Source organism: Ranitomeya variabilis, chromosome 1, assembly GCF_051348905.1.
Source record: "Ranitomeya variabilis isolate aRanVar5 chromosome 1, aRanVar5.hap1, whole genome shotgun sequence".
NCBI lineage: Eukaryota > Metazoa > Chordata > Amphibia > Anura > Dendrobatidae > Ranitomeya > Ranitomeya variabilis.
This window is the reverse complement of record NC_135232.1, coordinates 1,064,581,644-1,064,604,857: the sequence shown is the minus strand read 5'-3', so window position 1 is coordinate 1,064,604,857 and position 23,214 is coordinate 1,064,581,644. Positions and strand designations below refer to the sequence as shown.

Sequence of the window (23,214 nt, the reverse complement as noted above, 5' to 3'; positions counted from 1 at the left end):
CTATGAATATCCTCAGAAAACTAAACACGGAAACTAAGTTACGGGTGATCATAGGATAAAGGATTTTGGGAGTTAAAGGTTTAGGGTATATACAATGCCCACAGTTTTTTTGTTTTTGTTTTTTCAAAGTGTTCAAAAAATGGTGAAACATTTCTGAAATTTTACTTTTTTTGGTAGATTTTCGAGCAGTCTTTCATTTCCAGAAGACATTTTGGAAGAGTTTTTCACATTTTATTTTTTAGGTCGTGCACACAAAATCTCTGTAGACTCTTCTCTTTATATCTTACAACACACATCAATGGGAAACCTCTAAAGACAACTGGATGTTTTTTGGAGCATTTTGTAGTTTTTGCTTAAAAAAAAACAAACAAAAAAAAACCTGATACTAGTTTCTTCATTATTCCATGGAATGAAAAAAAACAACAAAAAAAACAGAAATTATTATATATTAAAAAAAAGTTGAAAAAAACATGGAAAAACCTTCCAAAGAAATACCAACAGCCAAGCCAGTCGGGAAAAAAAAGTTGACGTTTATGTTATGACATTCTGCTTGGAAAACACGGTGGATGGCCAGGGTGTAAAAGATGTTGGGTGCACATTTGTTTAGAGTTACTGAAGTGTTTTTTTTGCAGCCTTCTGATTGGACAGTCCCTTTAATGTACACCTGAACAACAAATATCACTAATATATTAGGATTACTATCTTATATTACTAAAATGAATATAGATATGACAAGACAATGAAAAAAAAGAGCAAAAAAAGAAAAAAGTCAGAACAAAAATAACCAATGGACACAATGTGACACCTAGAAGCATTTATTGTATGCAACAAAACTTAAAAACTTAAATATGATCATGTGTACATACACGGTGCACGGGCATCAGGGGAACATGTAGGTGTCCACTAATCCTTTGACAACATGCGGCGTGTACGGTCATCAATCTAAAACTGAAAGTTGGAAAAATCATTCTGAGACAGACAAACAATGACTGCAAAAACTCCTAAACAGAGTCGGCCGCCTCCTGTAAAACGCCACCTAATGCAGCCACTTTCTTTATAATAAAAAATAAAATAAAATAAAAACAAAATAAAGGGGAGGAAATTTTAAAAACGTAACTTCTTAGGAAAGACCTGGCAACCAACATAAAATGAAATGCTGGACTGTCTCGCTTATCCGGTACAGTATCCCAACATGAACAGGTCATAAAAATGCTGTCTACACAAAGTGATATATTGTTTAAAAAAATATGTACATTTAGCAAATTCTGAATACAGAGCAGACAGAGGGGCGAAAGGTGGAGGATTAATGAAAAGTCTGCTTAAAAAATAAATGGTGAATCCCTCTCCTACTTGGTGCAGAGAGATAAGCGTAGCATAACATTCTTGGGGTCTGGGGTTGGGGCCGGGCTCTGTACATTTTTTATTCTATTTAAAAAGTAGACTTGCAACGCAGTTTTTTTTTTTCTTTATCTTTTTTATACATAAAACAGTGTCTAATTGATTTATTCAACACATTTGTCCAACAAGCGTTTCCCTTGTCCCTGGTTGTGCCTTGCCTCTATGTACACCAGCAGTACAATCTGTTTACACAGCAAGTCCTATGTGCAGGGGCAAAATTCATGAGAAGCCAAAACGGCACCGTCCAGCTTTTTCCAGAGTAAGCCAGACACTCTGTGTCCAGGAGACCCAGTACAACCATACTGTAATTTCAATAGATGGAAGAAAAAGAAAAATGTTCCTAAAATTTCAGTGAGCTTTTTTTGTATTTGTTAAAAGTAGAAAGCAGTTCATGTTTGAGCAAGTTCAACATCTGAGTAAAAAACTGGAATTTAATCTTGAAGTGTGGAGCATGCCTGGTGCCGGACAGTCACTTCTGTCTCGAGTTCAGGACTTTTCTTTTTACCTGTTCAGAGAAAAAAAAATAAAAAAACAAATGTGGCATAGAACCAAATCAGATCTGTAACACAGAGTATTTCTATACTAACACACCAGGGTTTCATGTACAGACAGACATTAGGTAACCAAGTATAAGTCAGACATATTCAGTGGTATGGCAGGCTTCATGTAGGCTATGGATATGTTTGTATGATGGGGCAGGCCACGAGTGTAGTTTGGGATGATAGTGTTCGTTCAGCACTGTTCACATTGGATGTATTCCCCAGATGTATCTGTATACTAATGCACCCAGCATAAGGGAAAAACAACAGAAGGATTTTGTGAATAAATACTAAGAAAGGATTTATTGGAAATTTATCAGGTCACTATGTACAGGAACCCAATGGATTTCCCATAGAACCTTCTTAGTATCTTTTCGCAAGATCCTGGCAAACCTTCTAATTTCGTGCTGGTAACTGTTGACCTGAAGATAAATGGTTACATTAAGGGTACCGTTACACTTAACGATTTACCAACGATCACGACCAGCGATACGACCTGGCCGTGATCGTTGGTAAGTCGTTGTGTGGTCGCTGGAGAGCTGTCACACAGACGGCTCTCTCCAGCTACCAACGATGCCGAAGTCCCCGGGTAACCAGGGTAAACATCGGGTTACTAAGTGCAGGGCCGCGCTTAGTAACCCGATGTTTACCCTGGTTACCATTGTAAATGTAAAAAAAAAAAAAAAACACTACATACTCACATTCCGCTGTCTGTCACGTCCCTCGCCGTCAGCTTCCCGCACTGACTGTGTCAGTGCCAGCCGTAAAGCACAGCACAGCAGTGATGTCACCGCTGTGCTCTGCTTTTACTTTACGGCCGGCGCTCACAGTCAGTGCGGGAAGCAGACAGCGAGGGACGGTGACAGACAGCGGAATGTAAGTATGTAGTTTTTTTTTTTACATTTACAATGGTAACCAGGGTAAACATCGGGTTACTAAGCGCGGCCCTGCACTTAGTAACCCGATATTTACCCTGGTTACCAGTGAAGACATCGCTGGATCGGTGTCACACACACCGATCCAGCGATGACAGCGGGTGATCAGCGACCAAAAAAGGTCCTGATCATTCGCAGCGACCAACGATCTCCCAGCAGGGGCCTGATCGTTGGTCGCTGTCACGCATAACGATTTCGTTAACGATATCGTTGCTACGTCACAAAAAGCAACGATATAGTTAACGAAATCGTTATGTGTGACGGTACCTTTAGCCTTGCAGTTTTACAGATTCTGTAGTTGGACCAATGCAGTGTAAACATTTGCTTTTTGTTCCTACCTGAAAAAAGTAGTTTTCATTAAGTCTATTGGTGGACATGGAGACCATGGGTTTTAATTTGCTGACAATAGGAGGCGGACAGCAAGTAGTTTAGGATTTGCTCCTCTCACAAGCTATACCCCTCCTGCAGGCAGTGAGCTGCTTATTAAGTTTGTAACCAGCAGTAGGAGAAACACAAAATCACCAATATCACAATGCAAAAATATAACCAAACTCGAGAATTAGGAAACTCTTGCGGAGAACGGGCCAACTTTAGGGACGTTGGGTGGGAGCTGTGTTCTTCTATGTGCCCCAATGAGGGGAGAAGAAAGAAGGATTTTACAGGCAAGAAGAAAGTCAATTTTCTTGTCAGTGCCTTTGGGAAACACAGGATAATGGGATGCTCCAAAACAGTCCCAGGGGGGTTGGACAACAATGGGGAACCTTTCTAATGAACTCTGCATCCTAAAGCAGCATCAGCAAACATGTGTCCTGGAAATTGGTAAAACACCTGATGGGCAGAAGCCATGTAATAAAAGACCTGTGAAGCCCCCAACACAGTGTAGACTGGTGGTCACAGATGGGTGGCAAATTTCATTGAGGTGAAAAAGTGCACGCTCAAAAATTTTAGACGTGGTGAGGTGGAGAGGAACAAGGTGTGATGGTTGATTATCCAACTGAAACAACTCAGAGCGTCACAGGAGATGTGAGATAGTCCACTCTAGACAGCACTGTGATCATGAGGTCATCCAGATAAGAAATGGCTAAAACACTCTTGTTGTGGAGAATGTCCATTACTAAGGTCAAGAATCTGTGAAGGCAGTTTTCAGAATTAAGGAAAGGGCCACAATTTGACTGTGGTGGGCCCCAACAGCAAAGTGCAGGAAATGCTGGTAGGTCTGGTAGATTGGGATGTAAAGGTTTATATGGTACATCCTTAATGTATATGTATGGCATAAATCCTCCCTGATAATTGTCCTGAGGGACTCCATTGGAAAATGTTGAATCTTCATACAGCAGTTACGAACCTTGAGGTTCAGGACAGGGTGCAGAGCATGATAACCAAAAGTATCTGAAACCAGTGCAAGTGAACCCGCTGAAGAACACAAACTCTAACCCTTTGGTCTGGCAAAGTCCGAATGACAGAAAAAAAATTCATCAGCACGGGGTGGTGCATTAAGAGGGGTATTGTGGAAAAAAAAGGGGGAGGAGGGCATGGAATTTTAATTTATAAGCTGCAGAGACCTCCTCACTCATCCATGAGTCTTGTAGGTCTTAGAGCCAGACATCTTTAAACAAAAGACAACAAACCTCAATCCTAACCTCATCAGGTGGAGGTTCCCCTTCATGCTGAAGTAGACTTTGAGGTCTGTTGGCAAGGATGGGGGCGACTTCTGGTTGTGAATGTCAGGTTTCTTGTAACATTGACTGTGCTGGACAGATGCCAATAGAAGCAAAAATGTGTCATGGATCTCCTCTGATGGTCGGAAAGAACCTAACCTGCTTGTTATCAGGCAGATGAGTTCTCTATCCACCTCTTGTTTCTGAGAGGATTTCATCCAGTGGTTTACCAAACAAACGAGTGCCTGTAAAGGGGAGAGCTGTAAGAGCTTTTATTGAATTTGTGTCTGTAGAATAGAATTTCAGTAAGAGGATGTGATGGATGGCCACAGAGTAGAAGAGCTGACAAAGACCACCAGATGCATCAAGAGTGGCTTCTCAGATGTATCTTCCAGCTTCAGATATTTGCAGAGTGATGTCTACCAAATCTTTGGGAGAAGTACCAGCTAAAGATGCCCCCTTAAAGTAAAGTGCAGTTGGATGTGGCCTTATAAAACAGTCATGAGCATTGACCTGAGCTCCAAATTCGCAGTTTCAAAAGAGGATTTAGAAAATGACTCAATCTTACAGGACCCTGAATGGGTAAAGTTGTGTTTTGTTAAGACATGAGACTACCTGTGAGGACAACCATCTGTCAAGGTAGCCTTATGACAAACAACACATTCGGGTTCATAGGCACATAGGGATGAGCATGAATAAGATGGCCACTTAATGAATTCAGGTCATGTTATCAGTAGTGTTCGTTTTGCCAGAAATGCTTCTAAAGTTTGGGACTGGAGTAACATTTCTGGTATAAGAAACGCTGTCACATTTACTTAATTTGACGGCCAGGCATAGCCACGCTATGCCCAGCTCCACATATTTTTGCAGAGCTATCTAAAACTATACTTTGTGAAAAATTTTTTAGACTTTGCAAAGAATTATACGTCATTTTTCTAGTGTAAAAGCCTTGATGAATCGGGGCCATAAGTGTCCAAACATTTAGGTCTGAAAAAATGTTTATCTGGCCATTTCCATCCCTTTGACAGCTTGCTCTCCATACTCAGTGTAAGAAAAAAAAAGTTTTCGAATTTTGGCAGATCCTGAAAGCAAATGGGCTCCTGGTAAGAAAAGGTGTCCGTCCTTGTAAGTGAAATTTAAGATCCGACAGGGAATTCTCACCTTCAGAGAGGTCCTCAAATGTGGAATAAGTGTCCGAGCATTGTGCCATCAGGGAAGAGGTTGGTAAAAAGCCAGGGAATTGTGATGGCAGGCTGAAGAGTTTGAACCTCAGCTGTTTACATGATGTGTCAGAAGTTTCTCTTGCAGCGTAAGCCTCATTGTCCATGGCGTTGTGCTTAAAGGGGTTGACCACTACTTGGACAACTACTTCTTGATCAAAATGTTTGTCCCCCATAAAATAATAGAGCCTATACTCCCCCCTCCTTGCCGGCGATGTTCCCGCGGTGTCGGGGCTCTCATGCGGTGTTCTGACATGCGACAATCAGCCCTGTCATCACTGTCCCCACCTTCAGACAAATCGAACATGAAGAGGAAGTTCGGCCTGCAGCTGATCTTGGACTTCCTCTTCCTGCTCAATTCGACACGAGCCGGGGATACGGACGCCAGCGCTGACTGGGCGCCGGGGTCACGTGCCAAAGGCACAGGAATCCCAGGAGAAAAGCAGACACTACAGGAACGGCGCCAGCAGGGGAGGGGAGTATAAGCTATTTTATGGGGGCCAAGCATAGGGTATGACAAAAGCTGCCAAAGTCTCTCTTCCCTCCTTGTATGTGGACGGATAGAGGAGGGGCTCAACATAATAATTTGATCAGCCCGGAACTCCAAGTTGAGAGGCAGAAAAAAAAAAAAACACAGGCAATGTCTACCTCCTATGGACACTAAGGGTACTGTCACACTGTGCAACTTTCCAACGATCACAACCAGCAATACGACCTGGCCGTGATCGTTGGAAAGTCGTTGTGTGGTCGCTGGGGAGCTGTCACACAGACCGCTCTCCAGCGACCAACGATGCCGAGGTCCCGGGTAAACATCGGGTTACTAAGCGCAGGGCCGCGCTTAGTAACCCGATGTTTACCCTGGTTACCAGCGTAAAAGTAAAAAAAAACAAAACGTACATACTCACATTCCGGTGTCCTTCAGGTCCCTAGCCGTCTGCTTCCCGCTCTGACTGACTCCCGGCCGTAAAGTGAAAGCAGATCACAGCGGTGACGTCACCACTGTGCTCTGCTCCGGCCGGCAGTCAGTCAGAGCGGGAAGCAGACCGCAAGGGACCTGAAGGACACCGGAATGTGAGTATGTACGGTTTGTTTTTTATTACTTTTACGCTGGTAACCAGGGTAAACATCGGGTTACTAAGCGCGGCCCTGCGCTTAGTAACCCGATGTTTACCCTGGTTACAAGCGAACGCATCGCTGGATCGCTGTCACACACACCGATCCAGCGATGACAGCGGGAGATCCAGCGACGAAAGAAAGTTCCAAACGATCTGCTACGACGTACGATTCTCAGCAGGGTCCCTGATCGCTGCTGCGTGTCAGACACAGCGATATCGTATGGATATCGCTGGAACGTCACGGATCGTACCGTCATAGCGACAAAAGTGCCACTGTGTGACAGTACCCTAAGCCAAAACAGATTAGCTCACTACCTGCAGGAGGCAAATAGCTGGCTGGAGAAGCAAACACTTGACTGCTTAGTTTCCACCTCTTAGTGGCAGCAGCTATAACCCATGAGCTCGGTGTCACCAAATAGCCTGGATGGGAAATTGCTAATGTAACAGAATCTGCAAAATGTTTTTTCTTTTGGCATCCACGGGTCTAATATGCATTGGATTTTTTTTTTACCCTCAATGCAGGACACACTTAACATGTACGGCCCCCGCGGTAAACTTTCTTCCACAATGGGTCCTTATTGGCTCTTTCAACTTTTGGTATACGTAGAAATCTCCCAAAGTGTACCTCCAGCCTAGGCTGAAACCGAGAAGTGAATACAGCATTAGCTGCACACCCCACCTTCTTGAATACAAGCACAAGAAAAAAAATTCTCTTAAAACAACCTCTCCCTATATGACCCATGAGGAACTATAAGGGAGCGACTCTCCCTTGGAGACAGAAGGAGAGGCTCCCGTTATGGCAGACTTGTGCCCTCTACATATTAGGCTATGTTCACATGTCCTGTAATCGTCTGTTAGAACAAATCCAGCAGTCATCCGTTGGCAAAAAAGTTCTGCAGACACAACTTTTTGGTCCGTTTTTTAAACTGATTTCAGCTTGATCTTTTTTAAACACTGAAGTCTATGGACCACGGATCTGTTAACTAACCATCCATATTTTCCATTAGAAAATAATCTAGTAAGAAAAAAAAATGGATGTTTATAAATGAAAGACGGATGGCTGATTAATGGATCAGTAATCCATAGACTTCAATGTAAAAAAACCAACCAAACAAAAAAAAAAACATGATCCAGCTGAAATCTCCCCCCCCCCTGAAAAATGGACAATAAAGTTGTGTCTGCAGACATTTTTTGACAATGGATTGCTGCTTGATCCGTTCCAACAGATAATTACTGGACATGTGAGCACGACCTTACTTAGATGGCCATTCAGTTATATGTACATGTCCCCGCTTGTCTGGGCTGGATCGGCAGAACCAGCCGTTTGCTGTAGGACATGTTCTTGGATTGTACCGGACAAGACAACCCCTGTAATGTAAATGTGCATATAATAGTGGGATACATTTGCAGACAGGTAATAAGAAAAGCATAACAATACTTATGGACTAGCAAGAAATGCACAAAAATATACGCACTGCAGACATTATGGATTATCATGTAACTAGACACACTTCTACTCTGTTGATTATTGAGGTTAACCTGCACCTTCAAGAAACCTCTCTCTTCTATCTGTGCATCTTCTGTTTCCTGGCTGCTCTCACATGCACTAAAATAGATCAGCATCACTAGCTGTATATCCTGGACTGGAGTCTATCTCCCATAGGCAATCTCCATCACTGCCCAGATAATAGCTGCTGGAGGAATCAACAGATTATCACATTGTACATCATTGCTTAGTCAGCATGTATAAGAAAAAAATACATACAGAGTTATCAGTGGGGTACCACGGGGGTCAGTATTGGGTCCTCTAACTTTTACTAAACACTCGTCAACATTGAAATTTTAACACCAAGAACAATAGTCATGGTATTATGGAAATCACAGAATGGATAGAGATATACGAGTATAAGGAATAAAGTTTTTCCTTGTGGAGAGTACAATGCCAGTGTAAGGAGACTTACAGGACAGTGTAGCCTAAAAGTGCTGCCATGGCCTGCAGCGTCTCCAGACTTAACTCCCATTGAACACAACTGGGACACCATTTTTCGGCAATAACAAATGTAGCTGCCAGCAGCAGATCTTGATTATTTGAGTGCCCTGAATAAATTGAGATGTTTTAAATATTTTCTTTACACTTTCTCATCACTTACAGTAACATGACTACCCATCTTGTAATGTCCATAATTCAGACTTACACGAGGAGTGTATTTATTAACGAAGTTGTGCGAGACAGAGAAAATAATTTCAATATTTGAAGAGGATACTAAACTGCAAGGAAATCAACACATAAGACAATTTAATATTACTAGGGACTTATATTAGCTGGAGGCTTGGGCTGAGAAATGACAAGTGAAGTTTAATGTGGATTAATGTAAGGTCATGCACTTGGCCAGAAGAAATAAAACGTACAATTGTGAAAAATCGTAAAACCAGCATTGAAAATGTTGTTTTGTTTGGGTGGATGGCAAGCTCCTAACCAGTGTCAGGCAGCAGCTGCCAAGGCAAATAGATCACGGCATGCATTAAGAGAGGCATAGATGCTCATGATAAGAAAATAGTTTTGCCCTTACACAAGACATTAGGACCACACTTAGAATACTGGGTACAATTTGGGGCCCCAGTGTATAACATGGATATAGCTGAACTTGAGCGGGTGTAGAGAAGAGTGCCTGCAGGACCGAGACAGGTTATCATACCTGGGGATATTCCATTTGGAAATACAAAGGCTTTGGGGCGAACTTTCTACAATGTACAAATACATGAAAGAACAGAGATCTTTCTAATAATCTTTTTACATCTAGGCCTGCAATGGTGACAAGGGGGCATCCTTTACGTCTAGTGGAAAGTGGGTTTAATCATAACCGCAGACATTGATTCCTAACTGTAAGAGCAGTGAGATTATGGAACTCTCTCCCACCATATGCTGCAATGGTTGATCCACTAAAAACACAGCCTGGATTATTTTTTGTGGAAAATGTAATTTTACAGGTTATGGGTGCTAGATTCGGAGCTGGGATACTGATCCACGGAGCTAGTGTGATTGCCGTATGTGCAGTAAGGAAGAAATTGTGCGGCTATTAGTATCTGCATCAGGAGTTATTTTCTTACTCTGGACCAACATGTTAGAGTATAGGTTGAAGTCAATGGACTTGTGTCTTCTTCAATCTTAAAACTATAAAACATCTCCATTAGGTCATTAGTAATACAATATATTCACCTAGAGGTAAGTAAAGGGCTCTCTGGATCCTTCTAGAGCATCAATGAACTTTCTAGAAAAATGTGTCCGCTAGCAGCAAGCAGATAAGTGATGTAATTCATGAGCTGCACAATATAGGCCCCGTCTCACATAGCGAGATCGCTAGCGAGATCGCTGCTGAGTCACAAGTTTTGTGACGCAACAGCGACCTCCATAGCGATCTCGCTATGTGTGACACGTACCAGCGATCAGGCCCCTGCTGCGAGATCGCTGGTCGTGTCGGAATGGCCTGGACCTTTTTTTGGTCGTTGAGGCCCCGCTGACATCGCTGAATCGGTGTGTGTGACACCGATCCAGCGATGTCTTCACTGGTAACCAGGGTAAACATCGGGTTACTAAGCGCAGGGCCGCGCTTAGTAACCCGATGTTTACCCTGGTTACCAGCGTAAATGTAAAAAAAAACAAACACTACATACTGACCATCTGATGTCCGTCAGGTCCCTTGCCGTCTGCTTCCTGCTCTCACTGACTGCCGCCGTACAGTGAGAAGTGAGAGCACAGCAGTGACGTCACCGCTGCGCTCTGCTCTCGCTGTACGGCCGGATCTCAGTCAGAGCAGGAAGCAGACGGCAAGGGACCTGGACACCGAAAGGCGAGTATGTACTGTTTGTTTTTTTTGGTAACCAGGGTAAACATCGGGTTACTAAGCGCGGCCCTGCGCTTAGTAACCCGATGTTTACCCTGGTTACCCGGGTGCTGCAGGGGGACTTCGGCATCGTTGAAGACAGTTTCAACGATGCCGAAGTCGTTCCCCTGATCGTTGGTCGCTGGAGAGAGCGGTCTGTGTGACAGCTCCCCAGCGACCACACAGCGACTTACCAACGATCACGGCCAGGTCGTATCGCTGGTCGTGATCGTTGGTAAATCGCTTAGTGAGACGGGGCCTTAAGTCAACATGTAAAGATTTTATCATGTAAAAAAAAAATATTCCAAGATGAATCATTTCAGAACTTTTTCCACCTTTAATGTCCCCCATAATCAAGTCAATTGCAAAATAAACTGAAATCTTTGTGTCGAAAAAGATAACGAACTAAAATAATGCTGCTGCATAATTATGTACACCCTTAAATTAGTAGCTTATTGAAGTACTCTGAATTTAGGACAGCATTCAATATTTTTGGGATGAAGTCCATCAGCACGGGACATCTAGAATTGGCAGTCTGTGCCCACTCTTCCTTGCAGTTGTTCTAAAATCTGCCCAATTGTGAGGGCTTCTCTTGTGAACAAAGATTTTCACTTGGATTCAGGTCTGGGATCTGGCTGGAGCATTCCACAACTTTCATCAACTTCTACTGAAGCCACTGTTTTGTTGATTTGGAGGTATCCTTAGGGTTGTCACCATCATGAAAGGACACATTGCTCCATCTTTTTATCAGTTCCTGAAGGTCTTGAAGGAAACTTGCCTGATATTTGGAACTGTTCGTAATGCCCACCATCTTGACTAAAGCCACAGTTCCAGAACATAACATGCTTTCCCACAAGCTTTTTGCAGCCTTTAAGTAGGTTTTCGCAAAACATAGACAGGCATCCATACTTGTTTTGTAAGAAAAGGCTTACATCTTGCCACGCTACCTAACAGGCCAGACATATGAAGAATACGGGAGATTGTTGTCATATGCCGTATACAACCAGTGCTTGCCAGAAAATCGGCACCTTTAATGTTGCTGTAGGTCGCTTTGCAGCCTCTCAGACCAATTCTATTCTTGTCTTTTCAGCAATTTTTGAGGTACCTCTAGTTCTAGGTAATGTCATGGTTGTGCCAAATATAAGCCACTTCTTGATGACCATATTCACTATCCTCCACAGCATATCTAATGCCTTGGACATTTTTTTTTTTTACACCCTTCTTCTGACTCATCACTTTCAATGATGAGATCCCTTTGCTGTATTGTAAGCTATTAATGGACAAAGGCTTTTTTCTGTAAAATGCAATTAAGAAAATGTTTGTATGGGGTCATGCTTCGCACTGACGAGGGCCAACAGCCCGAAACACCGTGTCTGCGAATTGAGATACTGATTTGGCTTTTATCCTAAGTCATCTTGCACGACTCGTTAAAGGGTTGATTGTGACTTGTAGGATCGCTACTTCCAACAGGTGGCGCTATAGAGTTAAGTCCTCTTTTTCTCAGAAGAGGCAATTTGCATGTATGGGGTTAATCAGAATCATTGTAAATGATGGCAGCTGTGCACCGACTACTAGTTACCATGAGTTTCAATGCAATTGGCTAATTCTGAACCCAATCACATCCCCAATTATAAGCGGGTGTTTACACTTACGCAACAACGTTAGTTTTTTTTCTTTTCTTTTGCCCTTGAAAATGATTTCAGTTTGTTTCTCAATAGATTCGTACAGATTATGGGTGACATTTTTACATTATAACAGTGGTGGAGACTTCATATATGCACTTTAGTAAGAAACTGAAATATAATGCACAATAAACTATTCTAAAATGATTAATCCTAAGCCATAGAAATGCTTTGACCGCTGCACATTCAGAGGGATTTTCCAAGTTAATTAAAGACACAAAACAAAACAACTCTTAGGCTATGTGCAGACGTTGCAGATTCGTGTGCGGATTTTCCGCACAGAATCTGAAAAATCCGTAGGTAAAACACAGGGCCTGCGGATTACCCGCAGTTTTGTGTGGATCTCACATGAGTTTTTACACCTGCAGACTCCTTTTAAGGAATAGGTGTAAAATGCTATTTTTGCGGAATCCGCACAAAGAATTGACATGCTGCAGAAAATATACCGCAGCGTTTCCGCGCCTTTTTTTCCCGCAGCATGTGCACTGCGGATTTTGTTTTCCATAGGTTTACATGGTACTGTAAACTGTATGGAAAACAGCTGCGGATCAGCAGCGTCAAATCCACTGCAGATTCGCAGGCAAATCCGCAACGTGTGCACAGACCCTTAGATAATATATCACATCATACTACTGAATCATTAAAACAATGGTTCTGCAGCTATCAGAGGTTAAAAAGAAGCTATCGTCAGAATCTTACATATTGTCAGTCAGACTTGCATGTTACATGTATTTTTAAAAACTTTTTTGGTAAGGTTTATATATTTTTTAATATCACGATCTTTGTTAAAAATAAAATTAGTAATCTTGCAATTTTGAAACTGGCCAATGGGGCCTTTTAGGCTCTAAATTCTTGAATCTTCAGAAAGTTTACAGGAGATTTCAAATTAACAGAGGCAGGATTACAATGAGAAGTAACAGCGCCATACACAGCTGGTAACACAGGGGCCACCAATCACAAGAGGCGATGTCACAGCTCACCTGCCCCACCTCCCTAAACAATTACCTTTGCAAACGCTCATTAGACACAAACGATGGTGGCTATGGATGTGTTATTCCAAGGAAGTCAAGGGTCTAAAAATCCACAGTTGTCAGTGTGAAATTTCCAAGATTTCTATTCTTTATGAAAACAGACCATGATGTCACTGCCATGAGCTGCTTACAAGCATAAAGCAGCTGCTGGCACCGGAGCAGGACGCTGCGAGGGAGAGCCGGGAAGGTAAGTGTAATGGCTTGGGGTTCTTCTTAATGTTTTCTCTGATGGGGCCATGCATACCAGGATGGGGGTGGGGGCCAATCATACCAGGATAGGGATGGGGCCGTGCATACTAGGATGAGATGGGGGCCCTGCATACCAGGATAGGGGTGAGGAGCCATGCATACCAGGATAGGGATGAGGAGCCATGCATAGCAGGATAGGGGTGAGGAGCCATGCATACCAGGATAGGGATGAGGTGGCCATGCATACCAGGATGGGGATGAGGAGCCATGCATACCAGGATAGGGATGAGGAGCCATGCAGACCAGGACAGGGATGGGGGCCAATCATACCAGAATAGGAATGGGGCCATGCATACAAGGCGAGATGGGGCCATGCATACAAGGCGAGATGGGGCCATGCATACAAGGCGAGATGGGGCCATGCATACAAGGCGAGATGGGGTCCAGCACACCAGGATAAGGATGGAGGCCATGCATACTAGGACAAGATGGGGACCCTTCATACCAGGTTTGGGATGCATACTAAGATAGAGATGAGAGGGACCAATCCTACCAGGATAGGGATGAGGGGGCCATGCACACCAGGATAGGGATGAGGGGGCCATGCACACCAGGATAGGGATGAGGGGGCCATGCACACCAGGATAGGGATGAGGGGGCCATGCACACCAGGATAGGGATGAGGGGGCCATGCACACCAGGATAGGGATGAGGGGGCCATGCACACCAGGATAGGGATGAGGAGCCATGCACACCAGGATAGGGATGAGGGGGCCATGCACACCAGGATAGGGATGAGGAGCCATGCATACCAGGATAGGGATGAGGGGGCCATGCACACCAGGATAGAGATGTGGGGGCCATGCATACCAGTATAGGGATGAGGGGGCCATGCACACCAAGGTAGAGATGAGGGGGCCCATGTGTATCAGGATGAGGATGAGGGGACCATATATACCAGGATAGGGGATATTAAGTACAGAATTGACCACATTTTTTACTTCAATTTTTTTCCTAATTTCCTCCTCTAAATCCTAGGTGCGTCTTATGGTCCGGTGTGTCTTATAGTCCGAAAAATACGGAATTCAGCAGGTCATTTCCCATTAAGGTTCATTTAGATGTCCCTATTCTGCACCATGTTGCCAACAGTATGTCCCTATTATAGGGGGCAATATGATGTTGATAATTATGTTTTTATGCCAGCATAAATAATCCAAACACCGGATGGACAAGAATTTTGCTTGTTTGACTCAGGGTGATTAATTGGCTTGTCTGAATACGCCTCTAGCAGTTGTAGCTACATGCAGTAACCTGTATAGTGATCTGTAAAGACACTTCAATCACTATGTACAGGTCCTTCTCAAAAAATTAGCATATAGTGTTAAATTTCATTATTTACCATAATGTAATGATTACAATTAAACTTTCATATATTATAGATTCATTATCCACCAACTGAAATTTGTCAGGTCTTTTATTGTTTTAATACTGATGATTTTGGCATACAACTCCTGATAACCCAAAAAACCTGTCTCAATAAATTAGCATATTTCACCCGTCCAATCAAATAAAAGTGTTTTTTAATAACAAACAAAAAAACCATCAAATAATAATGTTCAGTTATGCACTCAATACTTGGTCGGGAATCCTTTGGCAGAAATGACTGCTTCAATGCGGCGTGGCATGGAGGCAATCAGCCTGTGACACTGCTGAGATGTTATGGAGGCCCAGGATGCTTCAATAGCGGCCTTAAGCTCATCCAGAGTGTTGGGTCTTGCGTCTCTCAACTTTCTCTTCACAATATCCCACAGATTCTCTATGGGGTTCAGGTCAGGAGAGTTGGCAGGCCAATTGAGCACAGTAATACCATGGTCAGTAAACCATTTACCAGTGGTTTTGGCACTGTGAGCAGGTGCCAGGTCGTGCTGAAAAATGAAATCTTCATCTCCATAAAGCATTTCAGCCGATGGAAGCATGAAGTGCTCCAAAATCTCCTGATAGCTAGCTGCATTGACCCTGCCCTTGATGAAACACAGTGGACCAACACCAGCAGCTGACATGGCACCCCACACCATCACTGACTGTGGGTACTTGACACTGGACTTCAGGCATTTTGGCATTTCCTTCTCCCCAGTCTTCCTCCAGACTCTGGCACCTTGATTTCCGAATGACATGCAAAATTTGCTTTCATCAGAAAAAAAGTACTTGGGACCACTTAGCAACAGTCCAGTGCTGCTTCTCTGTAGCCCAGGTCAGGCGCTTCTGCCGCTGTTTATGGTTCAAAAGTGGCTTTACCTGGGGAATGCGGCACCTGTAGCCCATTTCCTGCACACGCCTGTGCACGGTGGCTCTGGATGTTTCCACACCAGACTCAGTCCACTGCTTCCTCAGGTTCCGGTCACCTCTTCTCGTTGTACAGCGTTTTCTGCCACATTGTTTCCTTCCAACAGACTTACCATTGAGGTGCCTTGATACAGCACTCTGGGAACAGCCTATTTGTTGAGAAATTTCTTTCTGGGTCTTACCCTCTTGCTTGAGGGTGTCAATGATGGCCTTCTTGACATCTGTCAGGTCGCTAGTCTTACCCATGATGGGGGTTTTGAGTAATGAACCAGGCAGGGAGTTTTTAAAAGCCACAGGTATCTTTTGCATGTGTTTAGAGTTAATTAGTTGATTCAGAAGATTAGGGTAATAGGTCGTTTAGAGAACCTTTTCTTGATATGCTAATTTATTGAGACAGGTTTTTTGGGTTATCAGGAGTTGTATGCCAAAATCATCAGTATTAAAACAATAAAAGACCTGACAAATTTCAGTTGGTGGATAATGAATCTATAATATATGAAAGTTTAATTGTAATCATTACATTATGGTAAATAATGAAATTTAACACTATATGCTAATTTTTTGAGAAGGACCTGTATGCATGGACTTAGCTACTCTGAGCACACACCTCACATGCAGGAGATTACAATGCCCCCACTAACTAGATAGCTATTAGGAACCTGTAAGACATGTAACTAGAAAAAGGGACATCACTGCAAAAGGATGACATTAGTGGCTGAAAATTATGACAGCGAGTGAAGGCATTAAAAATGGACTAATTCATCCCAGAAAACACCTTCTTGAGGGGCTCCGTGCACAAGGCCTTTACTTCGGAATTTACAGCTATGATGGATCTGTTATGTAATGTAATGGATGTCGCTGACTTATACACTGACTTGTGAGCCTAACCTTAGCTCCAAAGGAGCATTCAACATTAAAAGACTCACTTAAAGGGGTTGTCCGGACCAAATTGATAAGTCTGCACTCACTCTGACTGCAGACTTATAAATCTCCCCAGTGTACGCACTATGCGATGCGGGGATTCGCCAGTTTCTGACCTGGGATGGGAGAGTATGCGCATACACTTGTATGGAGCATGGCCGCAAACTAAAGTCGGCCACACCCATTGGTTGGCTGCATTACTAGATGGGCACGGCCTCGCTTCCATACACTTGAAGTCACACCCACTGCCCGGGAGTATGTACAACACATACATACTCAAATCCCCGCAGCGAACCCTGCACACTGCTCCTAGGGGGATTTAGAAGTCTACAGTCACACAGAACGACTGCAGATTTATCGGTTTGGACTGGACAACCCCTTTAAGTGCGTACATATATAACTCCATTATAATCTACTGAAAGCACAAGGAGGGCGAATTAAGATGTGGTATTGCTATAGAGGTTACTAGGAAATTTGTTAGGGAAAACCTACAGCGACCGTAGCAGACAGGAAAATCTTTACATGCTGTGGACATTTTGGCATAAAAAAACTGGAACAAAACAAAATAAAAAAACACTTTCACAATAGTTTGTGGGTTGTATGCAACATGAATGCTACAGAGCTGGAATAGGGGAACCAGGCTATGGACAACTAAGGGGAGGCTCCAAGTTCTCCTAATCTCATTCAGGCACTTTAGTTGCATCCATTTTACAGTCATTTCAATAAAAAATAAATAAAAACCTTATACTATTCCCCCAATGGCAAATGCTGGAGGAATAAAGATAATATTTTTTGGATTTCACCATGCCTGCTCTTTTATTCTCACGTGCGGTAAGCCACCAAGGTTATCTGACACTAACGTACTACGCTCAGCATGCTGCAAACGCACAAACACTGGCGAGCGGAGTCGCTCAACAGACATGTTGGGCTGACATCTATCTAGGATGCTATCTTAAGGCCCTGTCTCTCCTTGGTCTCAGAGGTAGAGCCTGTACTCTAATTCCTGAAAACTCTATTCTATGAAATGTCTCTGTAATCTGACTCATTTACCTTTGTAAATCCATCTGTCTTTGTGCTGTTTTTTTGGCTGTTACATCTTGCTGTTTTGGTACCTTTGCATTGCCTGCCTCCATCCCCGCAGCACCTTCTTGACTGGCCGCTGCCCTCTTGCGTCCTCGTCCAGAAGGCTTGCTGGAGTCTTCACGTTTTGCTGCACTGCCCTGAGACTCTGACTTTGGCGGCCGTCCTCTTCTAGGTTTGGGTGGTGGTGTTGGCACCACAGCATCAGTCTTTATCTCCTCAGTCTCTTTCCTGATATTTTCTGTCCCCGTGGAAGCTGCTGGCCTCTTTTTTCCTTTTTCTGGCCCAAGATTTGGAGAAGCCATCTGATCTGAAATAACCTCCTGACAGACAAAATGCATGTGTAAAACAAGAGAAATAGGAATAACCCCATTTACAAAAAGAAATAAAATACCATTGTTGTACTTACTTCAAAATCCCTTTCTCATTGAATACATTGGGGGACCCTGGCTCTAGGCAGCCTGACACTAGGTTAAAAAAAAAGTGTTGGCTTTGTCTGGTGGGCTATACCCGATTCTCGAATGCTAGGCAGCTCAGTTTAGTGCCAAAAGCCTTAGGACAGCAATGCAGAAAAAAGTAAAAAAGTTTGGTGACAGAAGCACACACACACATACACAAAGAAAAAAAACAACCAGGAACCAACATGACCTGAACCCTGGGAAAAAGAAGCACAGACCAACCAGAACTGACTCCAGGACAAGAGAAAATGGAATAGAGTGGGAGCTGTGTCCTCCAATGTATTGAACTAGAAAGGGATTTTGAGGAAAGAACATCCAAATTTTTTCCTTGCCAACATTGGGGAATAGAGGACCATGGGACGTTCTAGAGAAGTCTCAATGGGAGGGAAAAAGCAGCAGCTTACCATGCAGACTGTCTAGCAGACAGTGGCCTGCAGTCCTATGTATCCCAATCCAGCAGCAGCCATAGATGAAGGCATCGGCCCGGGTAGCAGCTTTGTAGACCTGATCTCTCAGTAGACCTGACCTGTAGAATGAGCTGTAATCTAAAGGGTGGAGTTTTGTCAATGGCCTTGAAGGCTTCTACAATAGCAAACCTGATTAATTTTAAAAAAGTCATCTGACAAGAAGGTGGGCTTGTCAGATGACATGGGCATCAGGGATCAAGGATCGAGAATTGTAAAGTTGGAAGGCTTCCAAAACTGAAAGATAAGTAGTCCCTTATTGCCCTGACCAGATACAGGTGGTGGAGAGTATGAACAATGTCCTCTGATGTGGAAAGACAAAACAAACTATAAAAGAAAGGAAGGTAAAGGACCAAAGACCACCTTGTTCTGATGGAGAACAAAAAAGTTCTGAAGGAAAAGACAGGAAATGGATGTTATGGCCACCAGAAATTAAACCTTCACCAAAAGGAACCTTGGAAAGGTGCTGTAAAGAGGCTCAAGAGAAGACTCCTGGAGCAAAGGTTGATGTCTTAAGGTTCCACTAGATAACTGGATGCCGAAAGTCATGACCAGAATTTCCAGGCGCTGGGATAGCATCAGACATGACTTCTGTCAGATGATGATCCAACTAAATAGATGCAAGGAGTTCAAACTAATTTGGAGACTGGACACATTTTTCCCCATGCATGGGCATTTCACCAAAAAGACTGTCGACATAAGGAATGACTGAATTCCTTCTGGCACAGAGGAGAGGCATCAGGAGTCAGGGCACATTGGTGAAGACCCTGGGAGCTGTCTCTAGTCCAAAGGGGAGTGCGACAAACTGGAAATTAAAAAAAATCTTCAGGAAAGCAAATAAGTTGCTCCCATTGACAACTTAACATGATCTAGTAGTATCCCTGTCAATGTTCCTTGTATGGAACAAGAATAATGACCCTTTGAGTTGAAGGTCATAGATGGCTTGGAAGAAAGCGAACAAGCAAGGTCAAACCTTCTTAGGCGAAGAAGCATAGAACCTTTAAGAGCGTAAGGAGGTAAATTAAATCTTGAAACCCAAAGATACCACTTCCTTTTTGACACAGGAGTCATCCACGAGAGCCATCCAAATCTCTCTGAAGGAAAAAAGACATCCTTCTACTTAAGAAAGGGAAGACCCTAGTAAAAAACATCCAGGTCACAGGCAGACAAAAAAAAAAAGTAGAAAACACATCAGGGCATTCTCATAAGTCAGCATAAGTATCAGCACAGAAAAACATGGTATAAATCTATTGTGCAGGTTAAAAGTCCATGTGGACATGCCTCTACCATGCTTAAAGTCAGTTACTGCCTACTTAGTGCGAGATTGCTTACCCATGATGAGATAGTAGATCTGCCTGGGGCTCAGAGTACCCCCTGACGCGCGTTTCTTTTTCAATTCCCTCTTTGAAAAAGAAACGCGAAACGCGCGTCAGGGGGTACTCTGAGCCCCAGGCAGATCTACTATCTCATCATGGGTAAGCAATCTCGCACTAAGTAGGCAGTAACTGACTTTAAGCATGGTAGAGGCATCTCCACATGGACTTTTAACCTGCACAATAGATTTATACCATGTTTTTCTGTGCTGATACTTATGCTGACTTATGAGAATGCCCTGATGTGTTTTCTACTTTTTTTTTTTTTTGTCTGCCTGTGACCTGGATGTTTTTTACTAGGGTCTTTCCTTTTATCTATGTACTCAAATATGTCACGTTTTTCATAATAAAATTTATATTTTTATATTTATTCAAGTGGCTATTTTGCTTTTTCTCTTTATATACTTAATCGTGTAAAAACTCCTTTCTTTGTTAAACTAAGTTATCCGGAGTATACGTTATTATTTTCCATTAAGATACATGGGTAAGGATAATCAACTGTTTACACCTACACACAGATGGTGTAGGGCCCATGTGGTTTCTGTTGGTTTGATTTTATTACTTAAGAAAGGGATTCAAGTGGCTGCAAATATTTATGCAGTGGAGGACCTGGAAGTGGAGCACTTTGCAATCTTGGGACATCTGTACAGGAAAGGTTTAGTCTTGAAATAGGGCTGCTTGGAGTTGGAAGGACTTCATTTCACCTCTGTGAGAATAAGGAGTCACAGAAGGGATTAAAGTTTTGGTAAAGCCTAGATGGATGAGTGTGTCTACATTTCTGGGGAAGCAGGGCACTTATGCACCTAGTAGAATCGTTGATGATCTTATTTAAGCACTTTCCTAAGAGCCAGTCTTCTCTGGATCAGAATCTGAACTAAGTGGCTCGCCAAACAGCCACAAATTGGCTCCAAAGCAGACTGCAAGTTGTTCTGACAAGCAAAGCCTCAAAAACATTTTTTAATGCAGCAAAAGAGAAGTGAGGTCAAGAAGATTCTCCTTAGGATATCCAGAAGAGAAATCCTACTTAAGATGCTTAGTCCAGGGCATACAGTCTTTACTGATCGAAGACACTACAAAGGCAGGACAGAAGGGGAATCTGCTTTTGAAAAGGCCGCTTTTCAGAGTGAGTCAATCTTCTTGTCCAGCTGATCACTGAGGGATGCCGCATGACGAATAGTCAAGGTAGTAGCTAAAAAGAAAAGAAAAGCTACCTGGCAATCCAGGGAGGAGGATATGGACTATTTGGCAATCCATTATTCAGTAAAGGGGAAGAGGGCATTCCTTAAGCAAGGTATGTGCCTACCTGAGTGTGTTCATTCTATGACAAGAAGACCGTCAAACTCTTCACAGTTGGTAAAGGTGACCTGCTGCTGGTGATGCAGAAAGAAGGAAACCACTTTCAAAGAAAAAAGGCAGACTTGTCCTTAGCCTGAGGGTGCCCTAATTAAGTCCTGCATAGCCAAAGCAAACTTAGAATCCTGCTCAGGCTCAGATCTGTCCCCTGGAGATTCAGGCTGGGTAAGGAAAGAAACGGTATCCTCCTCTGTGGCTCTAGTGATCCAGGAAGGTCGAAGAGGATCAGTGGGAGAAGATCTTATGCCTCTTGGGAGAGCATAAGTGGAGAGGGGTGGGGGTGGGAGAAGAGATCCTCAATCTCTACGATAGAGGAAACTAGCTGGGTTGGCAAAATCAACCATAGATTGGGAGAGGACGGCCAGGCTACCTATGGCCTGGGTCAAAGACCTGACAAACTCGGGAAGACGCTGTTCTTGACGGGGATCCGACATCTGAGAGAAGTAGTGAGCGATAAGGGTGGGTTAAAGAGCAGGGAGCAGAGAGAACTTGGCTGACTGCATGGTAAGCATTTGTCACCGTGCGATCAAATGATATTCTGTCCATTGTGATTGTCGGAGTAGGGGGTAACATAGGGTGAGGCCTACGATCCAGAAAAGTTCAGTCCACAAGTGACAGTCAGTGATGCTGGGGATAGATGGGCAGCTGTAGCGGTGAACTGGAGATCTTGGAGATGCATACAATTCAGGAGGAAAAGTGAGCCCACGGTTGAAAGTGAGGAGAAATGCTTGGAAAAAGGGACCCTCCAACATTAAATAACGAGGTCTTCACCCACTCCCGAACAAGGAGGTGGGGAAGAGGGGTCAGGAGAGAGGTCAGGTCACCCAGGGAGCAGGATGAAGGTCGAGGCTTCTCAGTGAGAGATACTGCAGCAACACATGTGGTGCAGATGACCGCGCAGGAGGCTCGGAAAGAAAAATTGGGAACAGGTAAGTAGACCCCTAACCACAGGAAAGCTTCTGGAAATGGGCATAAAATGCGCCGTAAGATAATGGTCAGCATCATAAAAAGGTGGTCTCAAATTAAAATATGTAACCCAAAGGTGGAGATTGCCCAGGAAAAAAAAAAAAAAAGACTAAAAAAAAAGTACGAGAGGTGGTTGTCGGAATTATACTCACATGTCCGACATTGGACGCACACAGAGTGATTCCTTCGGTGACCTCTCACGATTGTGTTGTCACTGGCACTACGCTGCAGCAACAGCCTCGGGGGACTGGAGGCCCTTGGAGATATAGCATCCACAGGGAAGTACACTAATGTGAACTGTGTGGTGTGACCTCCCTTGGAAAAAAACGTGGCACACTTCCACAACACCTAGCTAAAAAAAGAAAAAAGGGAAAAAAAATTGCAGATGACCTGAGAGATGTCATATCTGTCTACTATGGACACCAGGCTAAAACTAGTGTACAAGGGGTTCTGATCATCGGAAGCGTTGTCCGTAAGAGTGCCCTGGTTAGAGGAAGGGTCTCGGAACAAGTCTAACGCTTTGGCCAGGGATGTCATAGACCGGGTAAGGGAGGTAGCCCACTCAGGGGGACTAGGCTGACTGGGTTTGGTATCAGTAACAGGTGGTC

General features: G+C 43.5%; 1 protein-coding gene across 7 annotated transcripts in view; it reads right to left on the bottom strand.

The window, feature by feature from the left end:
- Positions 1-799: 799 nt before the first annotated feature.
- The window catches only part of PDS5A (PDS5 cohesin associated factor A), a 151,224-nt gene continuing 128,809 nt past the window's right edge, over positions 800-23,214 (bottom strand). For 2 of the 7 annotated variants that reach the window (XR_013220068.1, XR_013220070.1), the window contains exons 32-34: positions 17,963-18,315; positions 8,411-8,559; positions 1,773-1,903 (exon numbers count right to left, since the gene is read on the bottom strand). Coding sequence is in view for 4 of the 7 variants with exons in the window: in XM_077279895.1 (XP_077136010.1) it covers positions 8,472-8,559; positions 17,963-18,315 (441 nt within the window). In the remaining 3 variants the exon portion in view is untranslated. Of the gene's footprint in view, positions 1,904-8,408; positions 8,560-17,962; positions 18,316-23,214 lie in introns of those variants that run through there. The other 5 variants (XM_077279896.1, XM_077279897.1, XR_013220071.1 and 2 more) reach the window with 4 other exon arrangements.